Here is a 21298-nt window from a genome sequence, read left to right as displayed (position 1 = left end):
GATTTTAATCCTTTTAACCCATAAAGACCTAAACAACCACCGTCAACCAAAAGCATCTACTGATCTAAACTGCTGATCCATTAATCCTATCAGTACATATAAATAATTGGTGTAAAATACAGTTCTTCATCTTTTCATGGTCATCAGATATGACCCATTTGGACGTTCAGAGAATCCGTAGTTACCGTGGAAACACCGTCATCTTCTACAACATTCATTCCCCAGTAAAACCCATGGAGTTGGATCAATGACAGTGGATGGACACACTGGGTTTATGTTCATTTAATGAGAGATTTAACTGTAAAAGTCACCTTCAGTTTTTTCTGTTTTTGATACAGTAACCATTGGTTTTACTTTGAGCTTTTATGAATATCTTTATGATCCGTCAATTAAACATAGGGAAATAGATGATTTTCAATGGAACAAATGCAGAATTCAGAGGATAATATAATAAATGGTGATAAATCACGTAAGAAGGGTTAAATACAGAGAAATTTATTTGGGAACTGACACAAAAGTCACACTGGGTCTTTATGGGTTAAAACAAGTCGTCTTAGATGTGCCCACCTCCTGCCACTTAACCAGCTGCAGTGCACCAGCCCCTTATGGCTGTTCTGACAGGTGGTGAGTGCATCAGAAACTGGGAACACCCTGACCAGGATATAAACCCCAGCCTCCTGCACCGAAGTCAGTCAATATTTAGTACAGTCTTTATTGTTTTACTGTCACTGTGTTCAAATATAACACATTGGTATGTATAGCTGGTGAGCTTTTGACATGAATTAGTGTCATAATTCAGACTGAAATTGTTTAGTGTTTATGGATGTATGGGATGGGGGGGCAACTTGTCTTGATTAGGGCCCCCACATGAACAGGGCCGGGTCTGGTTGGAAGGTTAATCTACAGTGATGCGTTGTATTCCACAAGATCATATGTTTGTGGTGTCACTGTTCTGTCAAAACCATGTGGATCTAAAATACTGACTTACTGTGAGGTCAGAAAAACAGGCCTGGAGATAAAAAAAAAATGTAAAAGGAGCTGAAGTTGTCAGGTAAATGTAGTGGTGTAAAAAATACAGGATTGGCTTCTGAAAAGTATTGCAGTAGAACATGGAAATCCTCAGACGTGCCTCAGGTTTGTACTCAGTGTTGAAGTTCCACCACCACTGGCTTCAGTGGTCGAGTCCTGAGAGCAAGTTTGTGTCTATAGGTTTTACTGTTGTTGTGTCCACACCCACACAGATGTGGTTTCACTGGTTTGACTACTTTTCAACCTGAATCTCATTCCATTTATTTCCTCGTCTCTGTTGTGATTTCCAGTGGTGTGTCTGGGAGCTGAAGCTGTCAGACAAGTGGAAACAAGAAGGTAAAGTACAATATTTACTTCTGAGTTGTGGTGGAGTTGAAGGATAAAGGTGTAGAAAATCCAGGAAATACTCAGATTTGTCCTTAAGTACTGCGTTCTGTTCTTCTGCTGCAGACGATCGTCTCTGTGACTTCAGACTCTTCACATTGGAATGTCTTTAGCTTTGGATTAACAAATAGACTCTGAAATTCATCTGTTCTTTTACATTTCTACTCTACTTTTCAGTTCATTTTTATTTTTCTCTATTAGTTTTATAATCTGTAAAGGGTGTGAAACTCTTGAGGCATCACTAATGTGGATTAGAGGTGATCTTTAATGTCTAATTAATAATCTACTGTATCTGTGGTTAATAAGTGACACTAACACCATTAAATGACTGTTACATAAATAACAGATGAAGTTTACATTCAGACATGTTTTAATGTGAGGAACAAATCAGAGAAGTGAGTTATACAAATAAATCTCACAAACTCTGAAGTAAAAGCTGGTAAATAGTGTAATATTTGTATCAAACTCAAACCTCTGAGTTCCCGTAAATGCAGAGGGGGAGGGGCAGCCGTCAGCTCAGGTGACCCAGGTACATACCTGACATAGTTTGACTTGTTTGTTGTTGTGACTAATGAACACAGTGTTTTAGTGAAATAGTACTGATTGTCCTTTCAGACTGACTGAAGTTCACAGGATGAGTCTGAGTGTGGATGAAGAGGAGGACGGAGCAGAGTTATCCCATGATACAAACAGGGGTTTGTCCATAAAGGAACCTCCAGGGGGCAGTAATGAACCAGGACCCTCTGATCCACAGTGAGTCCACTGTCACACACCTTTAATATTTGACTACAGACACAACAGGACATGATGTGTCCACTTTAAAGTCCAAATGTGTCCTTCAGACAGAATAAAAACACACATGAATAATAACCAAAGGTGATAGAAAATGAAGTGTTCAGATGTGAATAACACTAACATACTGTCCAATCCAACTGTTGGACTTGTGTTGTTTCCAGAGGTCAGTATAACAGACCCAGAGCAGAGTCTCCAGTGTCCACATGTCTGTCCATGAACAGTGACTGGTCCAGGAAAAATCCTCCAGAGTTTAGTCCTGAACCTGGACCTTCAGACACAGAGTAAGAGACTGTTTATTCTTTCAAATGATCTGCAGGACACGTTTTAGCAGTGATTTCATTTCACATCCAGAGTCTATTGTGACATTTAACTCATATTAAAGCTGCAGTATGTAGGATTGTGGCCAAAACTGGTACTGCAATCACATTCAAAATACTGTAGAACGTGGTATCCTCTCCTCCTCCCCCCAGGCTAGGTGTTGCCAGATCCCGCATGAGCATCTACTACTAGCGTTTCAACTAATCCTTGCCACCACACCATAAATTTCATACAAAAAAATCCTCACCAGACTTATTCTACATAAGTCTAATATACAACACGCTGGAACAAACGTCCTGCACACTCAAATGAAAGTTTGCAAAGATTCAGGAGATAGAGAAAAGGGAAATGAGCCTCTGGTTTCACTTTTACTACAAGCCGCACGATCGCTCTAACCCCCCACCACCACCACCGAACCACGGACGCCGAACTACCGAACACCCCACCCCCCCACACATATACACCGAACCACAGACGCCGAACTACCGACCGAACCCCTCCACCCACCGAACCACGGACACCGGACTACCAACCCCCCCCCCGACCGAACCACGGACAACGAGCTACCGACCCCCACCCAACTGAACCACGGACCGAACACCCCCCCCCCCGGTTCGGATTACACACCGCTAAATGAACAGGTCACTTCCACAGAAAACACTGAGCTACAAGGAACTACCATGGCAAGAGACAAGTCCTACACCAGTACCCGGTCTGTTCACCAGTCCCGGACCGGCAGTCTCTTCACTGGGGCCAGGAGAAGAGACTGCTGCCCGGCCCCAGGAGAAGGGACTGGGAGAAGAGGCCGCGACCCCGGCTCTCAGTGGCTCTTACCGGTGGTCAGACTGAGGCAGGGCCGGCGTCGGTCTTCAGATCCTTCTCCTCTTTCAGCCGTCTCCGTGTTTCTAAATCATCTCCTATACATCTCCTTGTTTTATTTCTCACTTTGTCACGATGTATTTGGGAATAATAACAGGCCTTTTAGGTTTAATAACATCAGACATTTGTGATCAGAAATGTTCCAGCTGCAGCCCACTGGGAACTGGCAACCTGGATGCTGAAAGGCTTCTGACTCTGTGATTAGCAGACAGGTGATGGGCGGAGCCTCAGACCAAAACACACAATGTCAACATAAACATCATTTCAGGGCTGACACTGAGCTTTTCAAATGCACATATTCTGGCTGGACTACTACTGTCAGTGAGATCAGTATTTGAAATGAACATGATTCCTTAATGTCTGGTGACAGTCAAGGCAATTTTACAATTACTTAGAACATAATTCCTACATACTGCAGCTTTAAAGCTGTTTGACAGAGGCCTCGATGCAGACGGGTCAATATAGAACTGAGGGACTGTGGAAGTCCTTGGGATAGATCTTACATACATCTGTATGAAAAGTAAAAAAAAATATATATATATTTATTTTATGTTCATTAGGATCATGTCTTTAAAAAATCCATAATTATTTAATGATGGAAGCAATCACTTATTAAAAAATGATTAATAAATAATTAATAAATGACTGGATAGACTAAAATGTCAACTAAAGAACCGTCCAAATTTAATAACAACCACCTTCTAATTAGATAAACAATAATAAAATGAACTAAGTTAAAAACTGTTCGGATTGTGTTGTTTTTATTCAGTTGAGATAATCATGACAGATACTTCTTTTTTGGCAATATATCAAATTTTATATGAAAAATAACAAATTGTATCTGTGTCAGAAATTACTTTCATCTCAGTTACCCATGACAAAACCACCTGTGAAGGAAGTGTGTTTATTCCAAATCACATGACCTGCTCCACATGATGTCATTTCCTCCTGAAGAAAACACTGAAAAGACTCCAAGTTCTGTCTCCTCTTTCTGAGTTATTTCATATACAGTAGTGTGGGAGTCAAGTGTGTATTTATGGCACTTTTATGTCAACTGTGTTACGACAATATCTTTATAAATAACTTTCAATGTGACTTTGACTTTATATATGTGTAGGAGCTATTTGTCTGTTTAGTTTGGGTTCAAAGTTAATTGACCTTTTTTGTTCAGTAATTTAGTATTTTTTGCTAATTGTTTATTTTTAGTTTGTTTGCTTTTTGTTTGTTTCATATTGAACATATATTTTTGGATTTTCATGGTTCTTTCTTTCATTCTTTAGTATTTAGCTCCTTTTTGTTTTGTGTTTTCTTATTGGTTTAGACCGTGGGCACCTGGGTATAAATAGGCAGCACCAACTTAGACCATCATGCACCTGGGTGGGCCTCTGGTTTTCTACCAGTCAGTCCAGTCCAGTCCAGTCTGAACAGGAGAGACAGCAGAAAGGCCGTGGTTGTTGTTTTCCTGCAGAAAGCCTGAAAATAAACCCCTTGGAATCCATCTAAACCCATGGTGCATCTAGTGGTTATTTGACTTCTGTTCAAGTCTTCAGTTCAGTGACTTTTCAGTCGTTTAAATTTGGTGACAAACAGCCGCTACAATATGATATTTAGAAGAATCTATGTGTAAAAAGGCCATGTGGTGTTCTGGTTCTGTTGATTTTAGGGCCGAAAACAGCACAAATGTCAACTCTACCTGTCAACTCTGTTACCCTGTAAAGACAACTCCAAAAGTCCTTCAATTTTATATTGACTCAGACGCAGGAAACAGGATGAGTGCAACAGGAAGTTGCAGAGGGAGGGGCTGTGGACCACAGTGTCTGACAGAAGAACTGACATGCATTTGATTATTCAAATCTGATTGTGTGTGAGGTGACTAAAAGAAGTGTATGTGAATGGTTTGTATGGATGTTATGTGTTATTGTACAAATATATAGAAAAAAAGTGTGTTAAAGCAGTGGAAGCAGAATTAATGTAATCATTAGGGGGTGGAGTCCATAAGTTAGACTTCTTCCCACTCCTTTTGGAGCGCTGAAAACTTGAGTTTGACCATGTTGTTTGGTTCTTTGTTTTCTGATGATTCTATGAGCTGGAAATCCAACTAAACTAACTCAGAATTGTAATGCATTACTGGAGCCTTAAAGCAGAGTTAGGTTTAGTACTGAGCAGACGTCCATGTGGACAGTGGACTGTCCTCTGCCGTCTGCACCCATTGGCTGAACACCAACAGGAAATAGAACTGCAGACACATTTTGGATTCCTTCAGGTCTCACAGTCTTCCAGTTTTATTTTGTTTTTTTCATTTGAGTAATTAAATTATGGACAAAAGTGTGTTGTAACACAAGTACTATTGAACATTTACTGAGTAAAATATTACTGAAAATTGATTAGTAATGCCTGACACTACTGTGTTACAGCAAAAAGTACTCTGTTACTGTAATGCATTACTTTTGTAATTACTTTTGTAATGCATTACTCCCAACACTGGATACAACACACTTTAAATTCACAGTCAATGCCATTAAATTAGTAACAGACAGAGGTAAGGACTAAAGGACACATGGACAAGAAGTTGGTCTAAAGTGTCAGATGTCTTTAACGTGTGGAAAAGAAAATCCACAGCAGCATCTGTACCAAGTTACAACTAGATGAAAACTCACACTAATGTGTCGTTTGAGCATCAGAGCTTTGATTTATTTATGTATTTATTTGGATCCAGGAGCAGTTTGGTTCTGGTGTATTTCCACATCTGAGCAAATCATATCTGTCCAATTTGTATATTTATTTCACATGTTGTGGTTCTACTGTGGCTGATTATTTTTCAATAAATAATGAAAATATCAGGCTCAGTTTTTCTGATGTTTACTAGGATTTAGGGCTGCGTGATTTTGGCAAAAAAACAAAAGAATCCCGATTTTTTTTTTTTTTTTTCCTCTTGAAACTCAATTTTCCATTTTGATTTCGATTTTTGGGTAAAACTACAAAAGACAACAGAAGTCAGCATGTCATTTGTGTGAGCAGCCCACAGTGCAAGGCACTGCTCTGACCTCAAGTCTGTGATGGGATCATGTGATGAACTCACCAGAAGTTTATTTTTTCTGAATTAAATCTTTATTGAATGAAGTGGAGTATAGAAACAATGTATACAACAAGAAAATAACATAAGTTTGCCAGGGGGAATGCACTACAATACAATGTCCAAATCAGAGCAAATAATTATGTTTTTTATACCTTTTTTATACCTGCCTTTTTGTTTCTAGATTTATCGAACAGCTTTAAATAAAGGTCGACATCTTTCAAAAAATAAATAATTTTTGGTTTTGTGTAACATAAATTACATTTGTGAATGAAAAATTTAGCAAGTAAGAGAGCTAAATTAATTTTAAAAACAATTATATATATATATATATATAATTGTTGTTTTTTTTTTTAATTATATATATATATATATATATATATATATATATATATATATATATATATTTATTTATTTTTATTTTTATTTTTTTTTTCTTGGGTATCTGGGCCCACAGAAGTGATACCAGTGTAAGTCAGTGACAGGCATCAGTCGTGCGTGCGTGGACCACGTTGATCCCCATGCGGTTCTACTTAAACTGGGGGATCCGTGCGTGGAACAGACCGACCCAGGACACACTGGAGGTATTCTGTCTGTGGAGCTGGTGGATGTGTGTGGGCACAGGGCTGTGTGGGCTCCTCTGCTGAGGCTGATGACCCTGAGACCCGGACCCGGTTCAGAAGAAGACAGTACAGTTCAGATCCGGGACAATTTAAGATGAATGATCCACATGCAGTTCTATTTCAGTTGTGGGATCCGTGCGTGAAGCCACGGCTTACATTGCTATAAGTACTGCGGGCTCATGAACACATTTAAAGTCCAGTCATTGCACGGACTTCTGTGACAGACAACTGTCACTGATAGGAGGAGGAGCCTACGGTAGCCCGCAAGCACGCGGCCCGGAGGCACGAGAGAGATGAAATCGATTTTACGATTTCCCTTTTTTAAAAATTGTCCTAATTTAACAAATCCGATTTCGATTTAAAATCGATTAATCATGCAGCCCTACTAGGATTAATAACAGTTTTCATAAAATCTGAATCAAATCAGAGCTGGTCAGTCTGGAGGCATCTGTTTATTTCACATGTTCTGACATGGACGTAAACTACCAGTTGACAGGTTGTCACAGTTCAACAAACATGACACTGATTCTAGTTGGACTTTATTGGTTCAACAACAGTAGAGACAGAACAGGACATGATGTGTCCACTTTAAAGTCCAAATGTGTCCTTCAGACAGAATAAAAACACACATGAATAATAACCAAAGGTGATAGAAAATGAAGTGTTCACATGTGAATAAAACTAACATACTGTCCAATCCAACTGTTGTACTTGTGTTGTTTCCAGAGGTCAGTATAACAGACCCAGAGCAGAGTCTCCAGTGTCCACATGTCTGTCCATGAACAGTGACCGGTCCAAGGAACAACCTCCATGGTTTAGTCCTGAACCTGGACCTTCAGACACAGAGTAAGAGACTGTTTCTACAGATGAGACATTATTTCTGATCTTTATTTGACATGTATGAATTCATCTGACAGAAGAATCTTTAATCTAATTGAAGTCTTGATTGACAGCTACAGCCATTAGTCCGAACCCTCTGCGTTCATAGTTGTGTGTGTTTTTGATCATATACAGTCCTCTACTATTACTGTTAATACTCTTATTGCTTGTATATTGATGAAGTTTGCAGGTCAAATGTGATCAGTTCCTGTCAGTAACTGGTTCAAATCAAACTCAGGTGTGTGAGTAGAACTGACAGTTTCCAGTCCAGCTTTAGTGAAATGTTCTAAACTCCTCATTTGGACTCCAGCTGCTGTGAATAAAAGATGTTTGAGACTCTGAGATGAACAACAGCCTTAAAGTCTGTGAAACACATGAGACTCACTCACATGTGACAAAAAGAAAGACGTTCAATCCTGAACCAAATGTGTGTAAAGGTTCAGACACTAAGAGCCTGTTTTTATGCTTGAAGTGTTTTCTTCATTTGAATGAACATTAAATAGAATAGAATAGAATAAACTTTATTGCCATTGTACTCCACGTTACAATGAAATTGTGCAGGCCTCCCCCCCCAGTGCAATTCAGCATAAACAAGATAAAAACACAATAGTATATAAATAAGACTTAAAAAAATATAGTGATAATAAAAATCTTAAAATAAATATGTAGACAAGACAGTTAAAAACTTAAAGGCTTTAAAAGTTAAAAGTTTAAAAAGGTAATACCCCAAGTTTACTTATTTAAAAGCCTTATAGCCCAGGGATAAAAAGTGTCTCTGAGCCGGTTTGTTCGGCTCCCCAGAGCCCGATACCTCCTCCCTGAGGGTAGGGGGTTGAAGAGGCACCGGCCAGGGTGGGATGTGTCCAGCAAGATGTTCCTTGCCCTCTTCAACCCCCTAGAGTTTGCGATGTCCTCCAGGGAGGGCAGGGGGCAGCCGATGATGTTTTGTGCTGCCTTTATGACCCCCTGCAGGGCTTTTTTGTCCTTGGCCGTCCAGCCGGCGTACCACACTGTGACACAGTATGTCAGCACACTTTCCACAGTGGAGCGGTAAAAAGTCTGCAGTAGATTCACATCCAGGTGGCATTTTTTTAGTAGTCTTAAAAAGTACAGTCTCTGCTGCGCTTTGCCGACTACTGCAGCTGTATTCGTGTGCCACCTGAGGTCATCTGCTACACGTACACCCAGGTATCGGAAAGAGGAGACCCTTTCCACACAGACACCATCTATCTGCAGTGGGGCGGGGTCTGCTCTGTTCCTCCTCCAGTCCATCACCATCTCCTTAGTTTTACTTGTGTTCAGATGCAGGTTGTTCACTGAACTCCAAGCTACAAGTCTCTGGACCTCCTCCCTGTATGCTGTCTCGTCGCCCCTGGAGATGAGACCCACCATAACGGTGTCATCAGTAAATTTAACCAGGATGTTGGAGTCATACAAGGGGGCACAGTCATACGTGTACAGTGTGTACAGGAATGGACTCAGTACACAGCCCTGAGGGGAGCCCGTGTTGAGTGTACGGGTGGAGGATATATGGGGCCCCACCCTCACTGTCTGTGGTCGCTCCGTCAGGAAGCTGCTAATCCACTTACAGATGAGGGGTGGGAAGTCCAGGTCAGTCAGCTTCTTGAAGAGTATGTTCGGCAAAATGGTGTTAAATGCCGAACTATAGTCAACAAAAAGCATCCTCACAGAGCTGCCCAGTTTCTCCCCATGACTCGCAGCAGCGTGGAGAACAGTGGAGACTGCATCAGCTGTTGACCTATTTTTCCTGTATGCGAACTGATGCTGGTCAAAGTTCTGAGGGAGGCAGGACTTAAGATGGTGCAGAACTAGCCTCTCAAAACACTTCATAACCACAGACGTGAGTGCCACCGGTCTGTAGTCGTTCAGGCTGTCTGTGGTGCTTTTCTTGGGGACAGGTATGATGGTGGCTGTTTTCAGGCAGGATGGGACAGTGGCCTCTTTTAGGGAGATGTTAAAAATCCTCGTTAGGACCCCTGACAGCTGGTCTGCGCAGGCCTTCAGTACTTTACCAAGTACCCCGTCCGGTCCTGTGGCTTTGTGTGGGTTTACAGCTTTCAGGGCCCCTCTCACCTGATGTTCCTGCAGCTCCAGCAGATGGGTGCTGGAGGACTGTGTGGTCGGAGGTGCAAAATGGGATCCCTCTGCCTCGAAGCGGGTAAAAAAGATGTTCAACTCCTCTGCCAACAAGGCATTGGCATTTGCTACCTCCGACGAGCTGCCCTTATAGTTGGTTAAGTGCTGTAAACCCCGCCACACTTGCCTTGTGTTGTTGTCAGCCAGTTGTCTCTCCACCTTCCTCTTGTAGTCCCTCTTTGCGTCTCTGATCCCCCTTCTCAGATTTGCCCTGGCCTCGGTGTACCGGTCTCGGTCCCCAGCTTTAAAAGCAGAGTCTCTTGCCTTCAGCAGTGACCGCACCCCCCATCATCCAGGGTTTCTCATTTCTGAACACCCTAATCTGTTTATTCACAGTGACATTGTCTGTACAGGTTTTGATGTAAAATAAAACAGTCTCAGTGTGTTCATTAAGATCCAAGTGATCAAAGACAGTCCAATCTGTGTTATCAAAGCAGTCCTGCAGCTGGCTGAGTGCTCCTTCAGGCCAGGTTTTGATAGTTTTCCTGGCTGGTTTAATTCTTATCCTTAATGGCTTATAAGCAGGAACACCGAGCAGGGAGATGTGGTCTGACAAGCCTAGATGTGGAAAAGGAATAATTCTGTATGCGTCCTTCAGGTTACAATAAATTCGGTCCAGTGTATTCCTACCCCTGGTGGGTCCTTTGACATATTGCACAAACTTGGGGAAAACTGTTTTTAAACAGGCCTGGTTAAAATCACCAGCCACGATAACAGCTCCGTCGGGATGAGCCTTCTGCTGTCTGCATAAAATATCGTGGAGCTGGGAGAGAGCTAAGCTAACATTAGCATCGGGGGGTATATAAACAGCCGAGATAAGCACCCCCGTTAGCTCCCTCGGCAAATAAAACGGCCTGCACATAACAGTCATTGTCTCCAATTCGGGAGAGCAGTGAGTATTTATGATTCTACTGTTCGTGCACCAACCTCGATGAATATAAATGCAGAGTCCTCCTCCTCTGGTTTTGCCGGAGCTGCAGGTCCTGTCAGAGCGGTGCATTGTGCGGCACTTTAGCTGTCCTACCTCATCTGGGATGAGCGAGTGAAGCCAGGTTTCCGTGATAATTGTCACACAGCAGTCCCGAGTGTGGTAGTTCCCCGACATCAGCAACTCCAGCTCGTCTATTTTATTGACGACAGATCTGGCATTCGTCAGGAGGATGCTTGGTAGCGCTGGTCTTAAAGGCTGCTTCCTCAGCCTGGCTAGCAGGCCCGCTCTGCGTCCTCGCTTTTGTCTCCATTCCCTGCGCCGTCTGCGCCGCCTCCCTGGCCCGACAACAATCCAGGGGGAGCCCGGTGGTCTCGCTATCTCTGGTGGTATGCTATGAGACTGAAAGTCCGTTGTGATATCGATTTGACTCGCGAATCCGATGCTCTGTAACTCTGTACTTGTATACACGAGTCTTAAGCCACTCACACAGATTGTCACACTCACACAAAACCATAAAAACAACAGTAGAAAGCACTGGGGTAGGGAGCTCTGAGCCGCTGCGTCCATGCGCGCCGCCATCTGAATTAAACACATGTTTGTGTGAGAATCAGCTCTGAAACAGACCAGTAAGACCAGAGCAGTGTTAGATGGAAGTCCTCTGTGTGGTGTGGACACACTTAGAAATGCTGGGTTGTTTTCAGAACCCGATCGCTGGGTTAAGGCTGTTGGGTCACAGGTCTGGTGGGTTTGACTGAACATGGGCTTCAGAAGAATCAAGCAGTGCATTGGGTTGGACATGTGAGCTGAAATGGAGGCTCATCAGTCCTTCCAGCTGCCATTTTCAGACAGACTGTGAGTTGAGGCGGCTCAGTGGTTTACACTGGCACCGCTCAGTAACAAGGTCCTGGGTCTGATCCCCAACCAGACCAGGTCCTTGACCCAGCACAGAGTTGTGAGTGTAGATGTGATCCTTTGAACAGCTGATCTGAAAGAACTTTGAAGAAGCTTCTTCTAAACAATGTGTTGATGTCCACAGAGAGACGGAGAGGACTCATGTTCCTGAGGTGGACCCAGCGTCCTGTTCTTTGTGTCAGAAGGTCCAGAGTGATCCGGTCCGGACCAGCTGCGGACACTGGTTGTGCAGACAGTGCATCACTTCATACTGGGACCAGTCTGGTTCATCAGGAGACTCCTCCTGTCCCCAGTGTGAAGAAACATCCAGAACAAGAGCTGAGCTGCAGATCCACAGCTCTGTCCAAAGTAAGACTGGACATCTGTCTGAACATGTCTGCACTTCACTAAACACAACATGTGTTCAACTGTCACTGACTGAGCAGCACAACAAAGAACATCTGAACTGCATTAGACTGAACTACATTTTCTATCAAATGTTGGAAATGATCAACTGAAATATTGATTTTATTTCCTATTGATCAAATTCAATGTTTTCCAGAGGATGATGGTCAAAGTAACTCACTGATTCTTTGTAAATTCAATCCCATTATTCAGTATTTGGTCAGTGACAATCATCTTGTCCGTGTTGTTGGAACTGCTTTGGAATGATTCCTGTTTGTATAAATCAGATCCATGTCTGATCAGTGGTTTCCATAGTAACAGGTCTAGGGTTTGTCATTTGGAAACTGTTGTCAATATGAAATAGTATTAACATTGACTGACAGATGAGAACAGATGTTTTGACCCAGCTGTGTTTATTTCAAGTGTTTCTTGTTTGGTTGCAGTTGAACATAAACTCAGTCTGAGGAGCAGATGTGAACGTGTGACTGAAGGAACTGAGGAAACAGGAAGTAGAACCCATCTAAACCGGATCTACACTGAGCTCTACATCACAGAGGGACAGAGTGAAGACGTTCATACCCAACATGAGGTGAGGACGCTGGAGACAGTTTCCAAGAAGATCATCCAAGAAAGGCCAATCAGGTGTCAGGACATCTTCAAAGCCTTACCCGAGCAGCAGAAACCCATCAGAGTGGTTCTGACCAACGGCGTGGCTGGAGTTGGAAAAACCTTCTCGGTGCTGAAGTTCACTCTGGACTGGGCCGAGGGTTTAGAAAACCAGGACGTCAGTCTGGTGGTTCCGCTGTCCTTCAGAGAGCTGAACCTGGTCTCAGATGAGCAGTACAGTCTGCTGACGCTGCTCCATGTTTTCCATCCAACATTACAGAAGGTCACAGCAGAGCAGATCAGCGTCTGCAAACTTCTGTTCATCTGCGACGGCCTGGATGAAAGCAGACTGTCACTGGATTTCCACCACTGTCAGGTTGTTTCAGACGTCACTCAGAAGTCATCAGTCAACGTCCTGTTGACCAACCTCATCAAGGGGAACCTGCTTCCATCAGCTCTCGTCTGGATAACATCTAGACCTGCAGCAGCCAATCAGATCCCTCCTTCATGTGTGGACAGGGTAACAGAGGTCCGAGGCTTCACCACTGATGACCAGAAGGAGGAGTACTTCAAGAAGAGATCCACCTCTGAAGATCTGTCCAACAAAATGATCTCACACATCAAGACATCCAGGAGCCTCCACATCATGTGTCAAATCCCAGTCTTCTGCTGGATCAGTTCTACAGTTCTGGAGCACATGTTGACTTCAGACCAGAGAGAAGAGCTGCCCAAGACCCTGACAGACCTGTACTCACACTTCATCATGGTCCAGACAAAGAGGAAGAAGAAGTACAAAAAAGGACATGAAACAAGTCTAGAAGAGCTGACAAAGGCAGACATGGAAGTCCTTCTGAAGTTGGGGAGGCTGGCGTTTGAACAACTGGAGAAAAGAAACATGATGTTCTACCAAGAAGACCTGGATCAGTGTGGTCTGGATGTCACAGAGGCCTTGGTGTACTCAGGAGTTTGTACCGAGATCTTCAAAATGGAGACTGTGATCTTCCAGAAAACAATCTACAGCTTTGTTCACCTGAGTGTTCAGGAGTTTCTGGCTGCAGTCTACATCTACCACTGTTACACCAGCAACAACACAGAGGTTCTGAAGAGGTTTATGGGAGACTCAGCGTTCAGAAACATGTTCTGGTATTCCACAGTCAGTGACAGCCTGGATGTTTTCCTCAGAAAAGTCATGATAAAATCCCTTCAGAGTGAGAACGGACACCTGGATCTGTTTGTTCGTTTCCTTCATGGCCTCTGTCTGGAGTCCAGCCACAGACTTTTAGGAGGTCTGCTGGGTCCAAAAGAGAACAGACCAGAGAGCATCCATAAAGTCATCATGAACCTGAAGCAGATGAACACTAAGGACATCTGTCCTGACAGAAGCATCAACATCTTCCACTGTCTGACGGAGATGAAGGACCAAACAGTCCATCAGGAGATCCAAGAGTTCCTGAAGTCAGAGAACAGATCACAGAAGGAACTGTCTGAGATCCAGTGTTCAGCTCTGGCCTACATGTTGCAGATTTCAGAGGAGGTTCTGGATGAACTGAACCTTTGGAAGTACAACACATCAGATGAAGGAAGACGCAGACTGATCCCAGCTGTGAGGAACTGCAGAGAGGCCATGTAAGTACTGATGAGAATATGAACAGTATGAATCATAGACTGAATCTAAAGATGGATCACATGACCCTCTGTCTTGTGTTTATGTCAAAGTGAAATATGGGAACTGCCATGATGGTTGTATGATCAGAGTCAACGGAGTAGAGACACTGGGATGTGAGGTCCACCCACCAGATGACTGATTGGTTTGTGTTTGTGTTTCTGAGGGATTCTTGACACTGATTGGTCATTGAAGCGGTCGATCACTCATTTTAAGATCATCATGTAACTTATTCAAATCTAAGTAATTAGTCAAATGATTTCTTTAATAAATATCAGCCTAATGAACATTTATTGGATGTATACTTTGACTGTGTGGTTTGTCTGAAGTCCCATAGAACAGAACAGTCTGAACTATACTACATCCAGCCACTAGGGGCAGATCTAGGGTGTTTGGTTTTATTGTTTGGAAGCTGTCATTCCATCTGTCTTTATACTCGTCTATTTTATTCATCTGGTTTTCTTGTCTTTTTTAAACCTTCGAACTGTTCATTAAACTGGTGTCACACAACACCATATCCTGACCTCGTTCAGACTCAGATGTTCAATAAATGTGTTCATAATTAATTTCCTGTAAATTCTGTATTTATAGACTTTCTGCCTGTAGACTCTCACAGACTGACTGTGAAGTTGTGGCCTCAGCTCTGAAGTCTAATCCTTCACATCTGAGACTTTTGGATCTGAGTCACAACGACCTACAGGATTCAGGAGTGAAACTGGCGTCTGGACTGGAGAGTCCAAACTGCAGACTGGAAACTCTGAGGTTAGTTCACTGACTGTCTACTGTTCAGTCCAAACACATCCATGTGTTTTTCCTCTTGAGGGTCATGGGGGTGCCAGAGGTGATCCTGCTTACCTATAGATGAAGGTGGGGTCCACCCTGTTCACTGCAGTACTGTCACACACCAACAACCATTCATTCTCACGTTCACACCTATGAGGGATTTGGATTTCCCATTGAAACTATGAAGAAGGAGGATGTTAGGAACCTGGAGAACCCAGAGAGAACCCATGCAGACAGGGGTAGAACATGCAGCGCTCACACACAAAGGTACACACAGTTGGTGCTGGAATCCTCCTTCTGCTCAGAGGCCATAGTGCTAATTACTGAAGCACCATGTGGTCCAGTGGAACAACAGCTGTTCCTGATCTGATCTCAGACAACCAAAACTGACACTGAAAACCTACGATGAAAGAGATGTTTTTAAAAATACTTTAAATGTTTAATATGTAAGATTCACACACGTTTACATGATCAGATGTGTGAGCATTAAACAACCAAACCTTTGTCATACAAACCCATCATCATCCTTTATTTTACATCATATGATGAGTTGAAGATGTTCTTTTAATACAGTCAAGTAAAAGCACCACGATGAAATACCAAATACTGATAAAAATAAGACAACGCAAAGTAAAAGAATAATAGAACACCAAGAAAAGCTGTCATCAGATGTCTGTTTTTGAGTTTATCATTTTCTATTTGAAACCTTTTCAGCTCAGATCAGAGGATTGAACATTAAACAAGAACATCATCTTCTAATAGTGAATAAATGTACATATTACATACAGTGAAACCCACAGATCAGCAGATGGGTTGAGTTGAAATATTTGTAATAAACTGAAACATGAATTGTTTCATTTCTGGACTGAGTTATAAATCAAAGAACACTGACAGCAACAATTTTCCTGCACATTAAGTATTATGAGTTCAAACCATTTAATTACATTTTACTTGTAATGAGAACGACTTTAGGAATCTAGTATTTGTACTTTACATATTGTATTGATCATAGAATAAATAGTGCTGTCAGACAATTAAAAGTTTTAATCAGATTAATCACAGGGTTGCTGTGGATTAGTTTGGATTAATCATGATTAAATCTCATTAATTTTTGATCTGTATTAATGGTGTTTCATTTTGCTTGAGCAAACAGACTGAAGAAAGAAGGGAATATATTTGCACTAGAGGTGATCGACGCTCATATCCAGAAAATGAAGGGTGTGCAGGATCCCAAAAAAATTGGATGAAAAAAAAAAAAAAAAAAAAGACAGTAACGTTTTGGGTCGAGGCCCGACTGGCCTCATGTCTGTTAATAAATTCTTTGGGAGCTCACAGGTTGTGCGGACCTTACTTTATTTTTTTTTTCAATATATTTGCACTAAACATGTTTGTCACAAGTTTGGATTCTGTCAGCCCAAGTGTTGGCAGAATCCAGACTAACGTCTGCTTGGTGTTAATGTGGTATTTGAATCTGGAAGTGCTTCAGTGAATAGAAAACTCCTTCCTGCAGAGTGGGTCCAAGATTTTCTGTGGGTCGACTGTTCGTCTGGGTTTTTTTGTCCTCATATTTCTGCTCTTCCATCTTTATGGGTCAGTTCTGCTGGTTCTGTTCTTTATGGGTGGGTTCCGCTGGTTCTGTTCTTTATGGGTGGGTTCTGCTGGTTCTGTTCTTTATGGGTGGGTTCCGCTGGTTCTGTTCTTTATGGGTGGGTTCTTCTGGTTCTGTTCTAACTCTACTGGACAAACTGACCCAAATGTGTTGGAGCAGACGTTCACAGTCATTCTGCTGCAGATGGGTTAATGACGTCAACATTTATGATCAGATTAACCATGATGATGGATTAATCTGAGTTAATGCGTTCATTTTGACAGCCTTAAAAATAAATAAATAAAATGTGTGTCATTAATGGATTTAATTTACATCATTTATTCTTTCTTCAGGTTGTATTACTGCAGTTTATCACAGATCAGCTGTTCTTCTGTGGCCTCAGCTCTGAAGTCCAATCCTTCACATCTGATAAAACTGGATCTGAGTGGAAACGAGCTGAAGGATTCATCAGTGAAGGAGCTGTGTGATTTCCTGCAGAGTCCACATTGTAAACTACAGGATCTGAGGTCAGTTCACTGTTACTGTTCTAGAGTTTATATGTTTTACTAACGACAGAGCCTCATCAGAGATGAGAACAAATATATGAAGGAACTTGTTGAAATTAAAAAAAAAAAAAAGGAAAAAAAAAAACAAAAATTCATAAGACAAATCAAAATGAAATCCAAAATACCTGTATTGGATTTTTTTTTTTTTTAAATAATAATATAAATTTCCGTTAAAATGACCATAAACATAAACAGTGTGTGTGTTTATGGATGCACTGACAGACACTGAAAATGGAATTCTCTGAAATATAATGATGTCCATTTGATCAGAATCCACTCCAGTACAATAGAGTCATGACAGATTCATCAGTATCTAAACACAAAGAATTGACAGAAACTGAAGAACACCAAGAACAGGAAGACACTGTTGTTCAAATGTTCACCAACTGTATTCAGACAACAGTTCAACATGGAGGAAGAGTTTACTTTGTGTTGACAACAAAGAAAGAATCAACACATGATAAAATACTGCATCTGTTCAAATAGACAAGATGATCATCAAGTTGAAATTGTGGAATCTGAAGTGGATCTAAAGCTGTAAAAGTGCTTTTTTAAACATGTGATTGACCACAGATCAAATCCGACAGAAACTCTAAAGAGTGTAAAACAGCATGAGCCAAAATGACGGAGGTGAAAGTTCCAAACTACAAGTAAGTCTGGAGTGTTCACCTTTATGTGTGTAGAACGTCTGAAGGTTGTAGGATGAAAATCCCACAAGTCCAGTCATTGTTCAGGTCCAGAAAGTGAGGAGTCCAGTCATATGAGTGTGATGATCTGTCCCACATGAAAAGATGAGCCATTAATGACAAAGCTCCCAAATGAACAACAACACAGATGAGAGTTCTGAACTGAAACTACAGATGTATAGGTGGAAAGACTCCAAAGAAAAGCAGTCCTAGTTTCAGTGTTTGTTCACTCCAACTAATATGACATCAGAGAGAAAGTGAATATTCAGCTCAAACATTTCCATCAGTGACAGTGGTGGAATAATGATGTGCATTTACTGCAGGACAGTACTTCAGCTCCAATGGCAAAGCTTTAGACTTTGGTGATGTCATAGAGAACATCATCCACTTGTGTTTGCATTTCTATGACATCAAACCATGAAAACATATTCCAACAGTTTGACACTCACTAAATACTGACATTAATGTTAATAATAAGAAAATATTCCCTCTATTTGATGCAGATTTATACACATGTAGAAATAATGTGTAAATATTGGTCTGTTTACTGTTTACATTTGTCTGACACTTTAGACATTTGAGTTTACACATAGAAATCTGACAAAAACAGTCTGAAACATGTGATTAAACCCTAAACATATAGAACTGGATCCTGAATGGATTTAATTTACATCATTGACTCTTTCTTCAGGTTGCATAACTGCAGTTTATCACAGATCAGCTGTTCTTCTGTGGCCTCAGCTCTGAAGTCCAATCCTTCACATCTGATAAAACTGGATCTGAGTGAAAACAAGCTGAAGGATTCATCAGTGAAGGAGCTGTGTGATTTCCTGCAGAGTCCACATTGTAAACTACAGGATCTGTGGTCAGTTCAGTGTTAGTTTGATAGAGTTCTGTTTTAGGAGCAGATGAACCTCATTTATGAACAAACAGAACTGACATCCATTCTGTTGTTTTACAGTTCCAAGAACAGTTGTGTGAACCCTTTGAAATGTTGTAGTTTTCTGCATGAATTGGTCATAAAATCTGATCTAATCTCCATGTTACATGTCACAAGTACAGACAAATACAATGTGTTTAAGCTAATAGCACACAAACACTACTAATATTTCATGTGTTTATTGAGCACAACTCTTCAACAGTCCCAGTGAATGTAATGATTGAAGCTCCTTTTGCTCCAATAACCTTAAACCAGTGTTTTTGGAGCTGCTGATCTGACCTGCACAATGTCCAGGGACATTTGGGATCATTCTTTGTGACACAACTGCATCAGCTCAGCTCTATTCTGAGCATGTCTGCTGTGAATGGCTCTGGTGAGTTCAGTCCACAGCGTCTCTATTGGATTCAGCTCTGGGCTCTGACTGGCTCTTTCCAAAAGGTGTTTTTTCTGTTTCTGAAGCCACTCTAGTCACTTTACTTCTATGTTTACATGTTGACAAACTCAGGATTCCATTTTGTCCTCCATGATTGGAGCTGCCGTGGCCTGGATTGGCTGGAGAGTCGACTGGTGACCGAAAGGTCGCAGGTTCGATTCCCTGGACTGGTGGAGAGTTTTTGGCTGATGTGCCCTTGAGCAAGGCACTAAACCCCCCATTTGCTGTGTGGTTTTGGGTTCAACACATTCTGTTTGTCTATACTGGTGACTGAGATGCAGATCACATTTTATGAGCAATTCATGCAGAAAACTTTGAGGGTTCACAGAGTTTTTCTAACCACTGTATAGCTGACACCATTTAATGTTGGATTTTTCTGTCAGCTACAAAAATTACAGTCAGTAAAAACTGTTTGGTTGAAATGAATGTTGAATATTTCACATTCATGTTGAAAACCTAAATATATTTGGCTGAAATATTCATTAATTTTAATCTCCATCATTTCTTCTTTATTCAGGTTGTATAAGTGCAGTTTGTCCAAAATCAGCTGCTCTTATCTGGCGGCAGCTCTGAAGTCCAATCCCTCACATCTGATAAAACTCGACTTATGTCAGAACAACCTGAAGGATTCAGATGTTAAAGAACTGGAGGACCTTGTTCAGAGTCCACACTGTAAACTGGAGAAACTGGAGTAGGTAATGTCAGTTTGTGCTGGTTTGGTGAACACCTCCATGAGTAGAAGTCTGTTTGATTATTTTTAGTGATTCCTCTGTGGTTTGAATAAATTCAGAAATGTCTCCGTAAACATTTCTTTCTGATCTGTTTGTATTTTCTTCTTTCTTCAGATGGGAGTGATCTGTGGAACAGTCACTGTGATCAGGACTGTGTGAGGATCAGCTGAGTCCAGATGATCGACAGATGTGAAAGCAGCAGCACATCCTCACTTCTTCTCCTCCACTCCTCACCCCTCCCTCTGATGATGTCACAGAAGGTGAGGCAGACTTCCTGTAGCTCCGCCTCCTCGGTCCATCATGTGACTTTAAAGGCGGTGAAACATCCTTCCAGATGATTCTCTGAGATGGATTCATGAGGAACCACGAAGCACCGAGGAGTGGAGGAGCTGAAAAAGAAGGAACTGACCAGAGGTTTTTCATTGGATGTACAGTCAGTGAACCAGTGTGTTCTGTGGATGGCACTGAGTTATTTTGTGCTGCCACCCTGTGGACTAATGGAGAACTACACTTTATACCTGAAAACTGGACCTGTGATCAGGCAAGGGACTATTTTTGGTCATTTCCAAATACATGACAAGACAGTGACATCAGCAGTTCCAGAGAGGACAGTGAGTCCACAATCTGAGGTCCAATGTGGTCTCCAGGGTCTGTCAGGTCCAATGTGGTCTCCAGGGTCTGTCAGGTCCAATGTGGTCTCCAGGGTCTGTCAGGTCCACCTGTGCTTTGTTCAGTTCCATGCAGTAATGGAACTAATGTAAGGAATGATGTTCAAAGGGGTCATGTGGATGTGGACAGGGGTCTGGACCAGTACACATGGGGGTCTGATGGGACAGGGGTCTGGACCAGCACACATGGGGGTCTGATGGGACAGGGGTCTGGACCAGCACACATGGGGGTCTAAGGGGACAGGGGTCTGGACCAGCACACATGTTGTT

General features: G+C 41.9%; 1 protein-coding gene across 3 annotated transcripts; it reads left to right on the top strand.

Moving 5' to 3' along the window:
- Positions 1-1328: 1328 nt before the first annotated feature.
- Positions 1329-21028, top strand: LOC115431903 (NLR family CARD domain-containing protein 3-like). Of its 3 annotated transcripts, none has more exons than XM_030152613.1 (11): positions 1329-1365; positions 2029-2166; positions 2370-2489; positions 7828-7947; positions 12105-12328; positions 12808-14596; positions 15225-15395; positions 17358-17531; positions 18948-19121; positions 20147-20320; positions 20475-21028. In XM_030152613.1, the coding sequence occupies exons 2-11, from the start codon at positions 2048-2050 to the stop codon at positions 20482-20484; spliced, it is 3075 nt and encodes a 1024-aa protein (XP_030008473.1). In that variant the 5' UTR covers positions 1329-1365; positions 2029-2047; the 3' UTR covers positions 20485-21028. The 3 variants fall into 3 exon arrangements, with proteins under 3 accessions (XP_030008473.1, XP_030008474.1, XP_030008475.1); XM_030152614.1 differs by having other exon boundaries at positions 20147-20324; XM_030152615.1 differs by lacking the exon at positions 18948-19121.
- Positions 21029-21298: the final 270 nt, after the last annotated feature.

Source organism: Sphaeramia orbicularis, chromosome 13 (genome assembly GCF_902148855.1).
Source record: "Sphaeramia orbicularis chromosome 13, fSphaOr1.1, whole genome shotgun sequence".
In the NCBI taxonomy this organism is placed as follows: Eukaryota; Metazoa; Chordata; class Actinopteri; order Kurtiformes; family Apogonidae; genus Sphaeramia; species Sphaeramia orbicularis.
This window is presented reverse-complemented; position numbering and strand designations above follow the sequence as displayed.